We start from the raw sequence: 11,455 nt of genomic DNA on the forward strand, positions 1-11,455 counted from the left end.
ACCAGAAGTTCAATGCTCTTATGTTTTTTTTTTTTTTTTTTTTTTTACTGCCATTGGCTCGGCATGACGCTGTACTGCGGTTGGCTTTTTCAGGGTGAGTTGGGGGTGGGGGAGGGTCAACCCCATCTCCCTTTGTAGAGAAATATATATATATAGCTATATATATATATATATATATATATATATATATATATATATATAGGAAGACATTTCTAACAGAGTTCTGAACACAGACACTGATGAATAGAGGCCGTTATTCAACTGAAGTGAGTCTGTGAGGAAGGAGGGGTATTTGCATTGTGGGCGTGAAACTCACTGTCGAAATAAGGGGTACTTCCTATCAAGGCACACTCGACTAGGGAGAAGTGCGGCTTCTCTCTCGAGAAGTAAACTACTTACCTTTGTCTCCGAGGGTTTATTATTATGATTTTTGTTTGTTTTACTTAATTTGACAGAAAAAAAAAAATCCTTCACTTAAATGTTTCTCAGCTGAGGGGTATGTGGCTTGTTCTCTGAAACATCCGTGAGTGCTGATACCTTTTTAAACAAAAAAGGGAGTACTGTTGTCTGTGTACGCAAGGGCAACCAACTATTAAAACGGTAAGTGAACATTTTGGGAGGTTAAATGTAACAAATTAAATCCGCAGTAGAAAGAGAATAAATACATTGAGTGTCTGTAATTAGATTTTTCATCTTGTATTCTGTGCAGGAACACAAAGTTTTCCTTCGTGGTTTAGTAGAGGATTGAACTGAAGGACAATAGTCAGCCTTGGGAATAAATTGTCTCCCGAAGTTTGTAACATTTCATGCAAATTGCGCAACTGTCAACTATTTTTTCTTCTCTAGGCGTAAATGCATGCTGACAATTTTCATATGATTCTGTGAATTTTTGTGGAGAGCGGATGTCCTAATGTGTGCTCAATTTTTCTCACAAAGAACAAGTAATTTCATTATTAATATATTTGAAGAAAAAAAAACTAGAACTATTAAAAAAAAAAAAAAAAGTAACCCTCTTGGTCTTCCTTTTGCAAATACTGCGTGCTTGTCCCGTCTTTTATTTAATACAGTGATGGTTATCTGCACCTCAGTACTTACAATATCATTGTATTAATTGTATAGCCTAAATAATTCAATGTAGCCAATGTCAACGCCTATGTCGTGTTGGTTTCCTATGCCTAGACTGCTAATATATATAGATAGATAGATAGATAGATAGATAGATAGATAGAAAAATTGTCGTAATACAAGAATGTATTTTGCATGTGGATCAGTTGCAGTTTATATTTTGGTTGCGATTGACACTGGCTGTAGTACCAGCTCCTGAATAATGGTTTTGGTTTATATTTGTTTTTGAAAAATAACAAAAAACTTTTGTTTCTTTCGTTTGTATATTTTGAATTTACATAAAAATAATAAATAAATAAATAATAAATAATAAATAAATATATTATGTGTTATCAGCTTACGGACCGACCACAGACAAATTGAAAAGACAAAGTGTTTTTTATATATATATATATATATATATATATATATATATATATATATATTATTATATTATATATATATATATCATACAAGTCTGTTCATAATCAGAAAAGTCGCCTGTAAGTCTTACAATGAACAGTCAAATTGCAAGTCTCTTTCTCTTGTTTTTATCCACTGGAGGTTCCTGCATAGGTGTTTCTGGGTTTTAAAAAATAAATAAATAGATAATACAAATACTGTATTTTGTCACTATGAATGATAATTCTAATGAGTAAAATAACAGCAGCAACCAAAACTGTAAACACATGTTAATTTCAGTTTTAAACGCTGACTTATTTTTTTCTGCATTTGTTCTCAGGCTTATCAGACTGACTTGTTTATTTTTAGTGTGTAAAATCTAAATGCAGCTTCTTATCTCCTTTTGTTGTTCTATCTCATGCTTGCCACTCCCTCTTCTGGTTATATATTGTTTAAATAATGTGTTGCATTGTTTAGCCTGAAGTCAGTATTTTAAAGAATCAAAAACATTTCAGGTCTGCACAGATAATTATTAATTTTTTGCATAGGTGCCAGCATGAAAAAATAATATATACCCATGCGTGTTTTATTTAATATTTAATACGGTGCAAAGTGCAGAGTTTCCTAAAAGTCGTTACATATTAATGTGTATATATATATATATATATATATATATATATATATATATATATATATATATATCAATCCACCATCTGTGTCACGTGTGTGTGTTGTCCTGTCGTTCCCTCGTTTGTGTGTCGCCCTCCATGAATACATGAAACTAGCTGGTTCTACATTGTTCTTTGGAAAGGTATAGTTCATTTTATTTTATTAAAAGATAATAACTTTTTGGATAATGTGTTTCTATTTTTATAACACAAAAAAAAAAAAACAATGCTGTATTTCAATTTATTTGGCTGCTGTTGATTTGCGATTTTTTTTTATGCCCTAATAATGGAACCAAAAACTGAACATCCAGTTAGCCAAGCAATGCTCAGAAATCCCTGGAAGTAGTAATCAGTGAATAATAAATGGTAATCATAGTCTGTTAGAAAGTCATTGTAACAGCTACGATTTGGATAATATTATACTGTGCATATTTATCACTCCATACCTTGCATTTAATTCTCTGTGCTGCTGTGTTAACACACATCTTAACACTATCTTGCAATGTGCAGTGCTTTACAATACATGTACCTGTTCATGAGGAAATCAACACTGTTTTGTATATTAGCAGTGCCGCAAGTTAGTTAATACTTAACTATAAAACTGGAGCATGCACATGTAGGCCTAATTGGACTGTTTCCAAAAAGCACCAAAAAAGTTTTGTTTCTACATTTTTATTATTCTGATCTATTTATTATATCTTTTTTTCAGTAACGTCTTTCATTGAAGAATCTTCAAGTTCAAGTTACCTGTTCTCCAATTTTATTCCATGTGGAATTTATTTCCAGTCTCTTTGTCAGGCTGAATAAAACCAGAATGAGAACTTATGTGATGGCAGCCTGTTTGCTTGGACTGTTTCTCTTTGTATCGCAGCCACTCTCCGTTCCATCCAGACCAACTGTAAATGATGAGGCTGTTGTGTCATCAAAGACCGCTGACGATGAGCAACTAAGAGCACCTTCCATCCAAAATGAGACCCAAACAGCTGTCCATCCGAATGGAACCAGCCAGCACCTGCCTCAAACTATTATCATTGGAGTGAGGAAAGGTGGGACTAGAGCTTTAATTGAAATGCTTAGCCTCCACCCTAGCATTGCAGCAGCAGAGAGCGAGGTTCACTTTTTTGATTTGGAGGACCATTTTGAGAAAGGCTTCCAATGGTATGCCAGTCAGATGCCTTTCTCATACCCCCACCAAATCACAGTGGAGAAGACCCCAGCTTATTTCACTTCCAGTAAAGTGCCAGAGAGAATTCATAAGATGAACCCGGCCATCAGGCTCCTCTTGATCCTGAGAGACCCCACTGAGAGAATCCTCTCGGACTACACTCAGGTGTTTTACAATCACATGCATAAGAACAAGCTATACCAGCCTATTGAGACTGTGATTATTAAAAATGGGGACATCAGCATGGACTACAAAGCATTAAACAGAAGCCTGTATTACATCCATATGCAGAACTGGTTAAAGTATTTTCCCCTATCACACATTCATGTGGTTGATGGAGACATGTTGATCAAAGACCCTCTTCCTGAAATGAAAAGGGTTGAAAAGTTTTTAAACCTCTCGCCGCAAATCAATGCCTCAAACTTTTATTTCAACCAAACAAAAGGTTTTTACTGCCTAAGGGACCATGGCAGAGAGAGATGTTTACACGAGTCAAAAGGAAGAGCACATCCTCAAGTGGCCTCTCCAATACTTGAGAAGTTATACCACTTCTTTCATGAGCCAAACAAGAAATTCTTTGAACTGATTGACAGGACCTTTAATTGGCATTAATTTATGCTGGTGTATAGTTGATATGAAAATTGACACATTCCAGCAGCATAAACTATAAGCAGTATTAGTAGATAATAGGGAATAATTTACATGGAAATTAATCTCAGTGAAAAAAAAATAGTGTACAGTATACATGATATGCATAAGGTAAATATATATTTTTTACAGGTTTTGAAAATATAGCATCAAAAGCCAGTTGTATGTCTGTTTGTGTGTTCCCTGATTGCATGCTTTCTCCTCTGTTGGTAATATAATTTGAACAGTGGACATGTGCTTTCTGTACACTTGTGGCAGCATAGGTTTAGATTGCTTTTATGCAAGATATCAAGACGTTGCTGTTCCAGCAATGTACTGCAGTCTTGTCTCCTATTTGTTCCAGGGTGCAGTTTACTAAAACAGGATGCAAACAACACCCGAGCAGCATGCTATCAACTGTGATTACAGAGTGCATTTAGAAAATAAATAAATAAATACAGCCAAACTGCTTGTAAATGTATACATTAACATTTATTTTTGTCTGGTTCCAAAAAGTTAAGTGAAGTGTGTGTGTGTGTGTGTGTGTGTGTGTGTGTGTGTGTGTGTGTGTGTGTGTGTGTGTGTGTGTGTGTGTGTGTGTTATATATATATAATATCTAATATATCATATATATTTATATATATATATCAATAGTAACCAAAGCTAAGAGTTCACCTGTAGTTTATAAACGTTCACATGGCTAGTACAATTTAGTGTTGTTAAAGGTTTAATCTTGTGTTGGCCTGTCTCTGCTTTGCAAGTGAATGGCGTGCGGAACATGTAAGTAATATTTCCCACTTTTATCAACTGAAAAATAAGATTTTGCCCACTATGGAATGCATTTCTAATCCTGAAGCTGCAACTATTGTAAAGCTTTTTTGTTTCAAGTCCTTTCCCGCAGTGACCCACTGTATAAGTTCATTAATTAAATTAACAATGGGATTTGTGTTCTGTATAGCAGTTTTATTACGGTTATATAAATATATCTATATATTTTTAATAAGCCTCTTTATTGTTATATCATGATTTTGAAGTGAAGGATTATGTTGAACTAATAAAATACTATTTTTTATTCTATTGAAAGTGTCTTTTTGTTTGTGCTGTACACCACATACTCACTACACTGTAAGCACAGAGAGACTATCAAGAGCTTGGATTTTCAGGGCCACCCAGCAAGTGTGCCATTCCAGTACAGGTTTTTGTTCCTACCTTTTTTGTTACTTATAAAACTATACTACTTCAATCTCTGCTGTTCATACAAAACATCACCACAAACTAATTTCCTTGAGTGCCATCTTCACACTCACTAGTGGAGAGCATGTTATACTGATAAATATGTAGATACATGTTTATTTAAAAAACAGTACCTTTTCATTGTACTGACACTTTTGTGTATATAGGGTTGAGAAGGACGGTTACTATTTTTAACGATGCTGGCCCCTCTAATGTGGTGTTTATGCTGATTGATTTTTTTAATGCAATCTATGAATTAAGGGAATTGGAACATGGTTCATCTATTGTGATCATTAGCTGATAGTTTAAAATCCCAAACCTGAAATGATCCCAGAAGCAACAAGAATTTTTAATAGGGCATGTATAGGAGAGAGAAATCTCATTATTAGATCATCACAGTTTTTGCATAAAATTGTAGATAAATGGCAAACCATTTTATAATCATAACAAAGAACACTGTTTGCTTTATACATATTTTACCAATAGAATATAATTTTGTACCGCACAAAGTTTTATTTTATTTTTGTATTTATTTATGTTGTGTGTCCAATTATTATTTTCCCAGATTTTTCTCCCAATTTGGAATGCCCAATCGCTTTTTCCCTCACAGCACAAATTCCCTACACGGCTCAGGAGAGACCCAAAGTTTCAGTGGGCATCCTCCGATCCCACAACCAAGCCAGCTTCTCTTTGTAACTCGAGAGCGGATGTCAGGGAGTTACCAACCAAGACCAGCCCTGCAGGTGTCCACCTTTGAGCTTATCAGGCACCTGACCAGCAGGGTTTGCCAGCTGTTAGGCAAAAACATCTGCTTTATTTGCTATATGGTTTGTAATTCCAGTCATGTTATAGTAACACAAGGACAAAGTGTATGGTGTATTATGAACCTACTTTGATGTATGTATGAATTTGTGTTCCCTTAATTAGTTTCTAGTAAAAATCCAGACCCCCCAAAAAAAAATAAACTACTAAGCAAATTCACATTTGAGTTCAAGATCTATATATATATATATTATAATAATATATATTTATATATATATATATATATATATAATATATATATGGACTGAAATGCTTTAAGTTCTACACATTATACATGTCTTGATGATTCACTTGTTAAATAATACTGGCCTTGCCTTGAATTGTTACTCCACACATGTAACACATGTTTGTAATTTTCCTGAAATATTTCCTTCATCAGCAGGTCATTATACTTGGCATCCCCAGTAATAACAGATGATGAGATTTAAAGGCTTCTCCTACATTTTAGGAAACACAAGTTCAAATGAATGGCTTGATCATTACAACAATTTAAATAGCTTATGAGGCAGACCTGAGAAGCTTGGTTTCAATATGAAATGACCATTTACCAACACTGAAATCTTCATGTCCACCTCAACCTAACCATTGGATGATTAAACAGTCTGTGGAGTTTATAATAATAAAAACAGTTTGGAAAGGTAGAATGTTATGTAAATATTATTTTATTTACCATTTTAATAAATTACATTTAAATTAAACTATGTAGCACTACTCATAATTAGGAAGGTGTCATAGCATTTTAAACATATTTATTATTAATTCTAAAGATCACTGCTTTGGATATGTTTTATTTTATTTTTTATTTTTTTGTATTTTTACGATACTCAGCAAGTGGTCGATCAGATTGGAGTATCACAGGAATTTAGACCTTGACTGTTATGTGTATATGAAAAAATAAAGCAATGGGATGCCTGTTGGTCAGCTGGATTCTTGGCTTTTTGTCGTGAAGTTACATTGAATGCATTCAGCGTCCATTTTCTTGCATTTGGGCAGTTGTTTTGCCTGTTTTCACGCATGTGCTATAAAGGAGCAGTGTGCAGTCTCTACCTGTTGCACAGCATTTCCAAGGACTTTGTGCCATAATTATCACGTTATGTGAAATGTGTACTACAATGAGATGCCCTTTACTCACAGAAAATGTTTAGTTTCATTTTAGACAGTGAGCTACATTTGAGACCTCTTTATTAAGAGCACTACGTTGAAATTTGATTATTAAAACTCAACAGCCTCCCTCTGTTCCAACAACACAGTGTAGGGGGCTCTTTAGCATTTGTAAGCATACATGCTATCTTACAATAATTTCCACTTTCCTTAAACCAAGAAAGGAAAGGTGTGTTTACATCTCAGCAAAATAAATACAAATATTTTTAAAAGGCAAGCAAATATGGTAACTGCATGGAACAGTTAATGTGAGAAAAATGCCTGAGAAAAAAATATAAGCATCTGCCAACAAGGCACATTGGTGTATGCATGTAAAACTAGGCAAATGTTTCAAGGCAGACAAGCATGGCTTTATAATACGTTACTCTGTCAGCTACTGCAAAAGTGATCATACAAGGCAAGAGGATTTGGCTGCACAGTAGGGAAATTTGCCAATGTGTTTCTCCTTAAAGTTTACAAGTCAATTCCATATGACTCCATGAGTAGCAGTTGCGGTAGAATGCTATTGCAAACTGAAAATCACAAAGCTGTAAAAAGCATGCTGTTGTAATTCAATTTATTTAAAAAAAGCAATGAAACTGAAAAGGAACATGTTACTAATACAAAAATGGTAACATTGTCTGTTGACTGAAGACTTTCTGTAATTTATAAAGCATGGCTGAGAGTACAGTAATTTATACAGACAGTGTGACATTAAAGGGGTTATAGCTAATGAAATAATTCCATAAATCTTGCATGTCATTTAATTATAAACATTATGAAACTTTGCATTCCATTATTTCAGGAAATCTGTTACACCTGCAGTCCCTAGGCAATTTTTCCTAACAAAATACAGCAGGTGCCAGATATAATTTTTTTAATGAAAATGTATTTTGGCATGTGTTTCTATTAAGACTTCACATAAGTTAATGGTTATGGAAATATTTAGTTTTCTGTAAACTCTGTATGAGAAGAAGAAACAGCATGTCTGAGAAAGGATTACATATATGTCAGCATCTTCAAAAAAAAAAAAAAATGAAATGACATCTCTGGGCAGCACCAAGGCCCATAACGCTGCAATACAATAATGAATAAAACAATTCCAAGGTTAGAATACAGAGAACAAAACAGTTGCTTCATTTTCATCATTAAATGTGTTCATATTTCAGTTTCCTCCATTCACCTGCTTCATAATCTATGTATCACATGCCCAGTATATCTAATCATACATCTGATTACACAGTGAAAACGAACACTATTGCAAAAGTACTAGTGCTGTCTCAACACCAGATTCAATAGTGCTATATAATTAAGAAACGTTTGCATTTTTGTTTTGTACCCATGCTATCGTTATCATTTTCTCCTGTTTTAATAAAGCCAAGTTCTGAATATAGGTGTTGCATAATTTTCATACATTGACTCTAGCGGTTTCTAATAAAAACAAACATGTGTCTCCTTATACAATGTCTTAAGTAATAAATGCAGAATTGGAAGTAACAGATGATATTGTGCCTGTGCTGCACTGTGGTGTTGACAGTGCAATATGATGTCTTTTGAAAGTGACCCTGACTGATCCAGCCCATGTTGCTTATGACTATGGCTGGGAAACAGAGCTGAAGGAAAGCTTCCTTAACACAATGGGTTCCTTAACACAGAATTATCCTAAATAAATTGTGTGATTGCAAAACGAATCATTCCAAACGACTGCAAACACCCTAACACATGTAATTGAACACTATTCTACTTTTTCTTCTAGTATTTGACTAACATGCCAGGACTGAATGATTACAAAATTATTACCAATCTGAACCACAGGGTGTCAATATCTATATAACACCTTTGTATGTCAAAATGTATTAATAGTTCACTGTTCATAACTAAACTACAGCTTAGCTTTTTATACATTTATTGTTAAAAAAAGAAAAATAATAAAAAAAAAAAAAAAAAAACATTTTGTTCAAGGTCACGGTATCTTTCCACCTGCCAATAATAATATGAGCTTCATATCAAACCCACACAGACATGTCACAATACAAGTGCAGGTATTAAACAGAATCTCATGGAATAGGCGTATTGTTGTGTGCAATGTGACATTGTGGTAAAATCTCACTGCCTTTCACAGAAAAAAATTTACTTTGGGGCAGGCAAATGTGAAACCTGAGTATGCATACATTGACTGATTGGATAGAAACAAGACCACAGCTCTTTGTGTTTTAAAATATGCCTAATGGAAACCTGGCATTCACAGATGAGGTTGAAATCCGCATCTCCCACCCCCCAGTTCTCAATACTATTAATAATTTTGTGCATACAGTGCCAGACCTGTAAGTACAATGGAAGTTCAAATAATAATTATTACCATCCCAGCTAATGGTTGCTGATGGCATGAATTATTTTAGTACAAGATCGGGTTGAAACTGAGGTTAAATCTAAACCTAAACTATTGCTTAAGATAATTTATACAGGCCCTTTCTCATGTAGAAAATTCACGATGAATTTCTGTGGAGGCCCGTGAGGTGCAAGATGATCTGTTATCGTGTATTTTATTACATTAGTTTGGCTCTACTGCTGGCTGAGTCAAAAGCACATGTTTATTTTTTTCTTACTACTGGATAAACTGTTACATTTTCCTGGCAATGCAGATGTTTCCAACAATATAATCCTTCACTGAAAGTTCAGGAAGTTTCGAAAGAAAATAAGCCTGTTAAACATATTATGAATACTTCATTACATCTCATGCAGTGCAAGAAACATTTCAGTTAGCCTGCTCACCATAACATTTGTGTTATCTGGTCTAATCTATCTGCTCTTTTTTAAAGACGTACTGTCCCATATGCGTTCAACAGTAAATATGTGCTGATATTGTATCTGCAACACAGTAGAACATAACTCATACAGATGGTTTGCAGAAGGGTTTTAGGACTGGCCCATCATGATTTATTAGACTCTCTTAAAACCTTTCCTGCTTTTTGTCTTTTATTGTTGCAGAAGAACTTTTTTTTTTCCCCAGGAAAATTCTAGACGATGCAATTAGACATTAAAGATATGATAACCTACACTTTTAAATACATTGCATGCAACATTATCACTAGTTCCCTTATTGTTGTGTTAAATTTATTTTTTAGATGTATTTATTTTGCTTTAATTTTGGGATATTCTGTTTTTTTTTTTTTTCCAAGTATCCCCATAACAAGAGATACAATAAGCAAACAAAAATATATCCAGCACAAAGAAAAATGGACCATGCTAGTAAGAGGTGAACATCTTGAACGCAATAGTACTAAATGGGCCATGATCTAGACAATAGAAAGAAAATTGATCTATGCCAACATTAAAAAGCCCAGCTGGATCCAGTTCACATGGCACTAAGATCACATCTTCAAACCAACTTGTTTCTAGTACTCTATAGCCAGCTATTGGCTGCACAAAATGTAGCCTTCTAAGGTAAAGGCGACCAGCTAGTAGCATGTTAAAGCTTCTGTTGAACACTTGTTCAGTATGAACCCCATATGTGACTGGCATACTGAGAAACATTTGACAGAATGAACTAACAGTGGGCACTGGTCTACTGTTCATTAGACCTATAAGGGGACCGTATAAATGGGGAGAACATTTTAGACACAGGCAGGTTGTATTTCTTCCTATAAAATATGGGAACTATTGCTTTTTTAGGGATTTAGTTTTGACTTCACTTTGGAAAAGCTGATAACTTTCAAATCTCTCTCTTAAAATGTGAAATGTCCTTGCAGGCTATTGACCCAGAGTTAACCTGAGATTGTAAATGCTTTTAAATATTCTGGTTTTCACATCAATATTTATTTGACAGAAGATTTGTTTCTTCAAAATGCCATTCCTCTGCTGAAGACCGTAAAGAACGGCATGGACCAATGGAGCATAATCCCTTCGTCATTAATGGGTAATTCTGTTGTAATTAAAATAGACAGTTTGCCCAAGGATCTGCTCTATGAGGGCTCAAGTCTGAATAGATTAAATAATCAATAACTTTTCCTTTCCTTTTGATGAATAAAAAGAGCAGGCCACATGCAGACAAACAGTACAAGCATCAAAAGTAGACCAAGAAGTATTGGCTTTGCAACCTGTCTTTGGGAAAGCTCAGGTTAATAAAACAGGGCTCTGAATTAAATCAAACTTTATTGCATTGTCATATTGTATAATTTGTAGGTAAAAAGGCTAAAATGGGCCATGCTAATTTCTACCTCTGTTTCTAATGTCATTCAGAGGATGATCCAAGTAACAGTTGTTGTCTTGAAATGGTTTTAAATATGCTTTTAC

The 11,455-nt window shown here is 34.4% G+C and overlaps 1 protein-coding gene across 1 annotated transcript; it reads left to right on the forward strand.

The window, feature by feature from the left end:
* Positions 1-328: 328 nt before the first annotated feature.
* Positions 329-4,465, forward strand: hs3st1 (heparan sulfate (glucosamine) 3-O-sulfotransferase 1). The gene is made up of 2 exons (XM_041276158.1): positions 329-600; positions 2,884-4,465. Exon 2 carries the CDS (start codon positions 2,989-2,991, stop codon positions 3,949-3,951), a length of 963 nt encoding a protein of 320 aa, XP_041132092.1. The 5' UTR covers positions 329-600; positions 2,884-2,988; the 3' UTR covers positions 3,952-4,465.
* The last annotated feature ends 6,990 nt before the right edge of the window (positions 4,466-11,455 follow it).

Source organism: Polyodon spathula, chromosome 2, assembly GCF_017654505.1.
Source record: "Polyodon spathula isolate WHYD16114869_AA chromosome 2, ASM1765450v1, whole genome shotgun sequence".
Taxonomy (NCBI): domain Eukaryota; kingdom Metazoa; phylum Chordata; class Actinopteri; order Acipenseriformes; family Polyodontidae; genus Polyodon; species Polyodon spathula.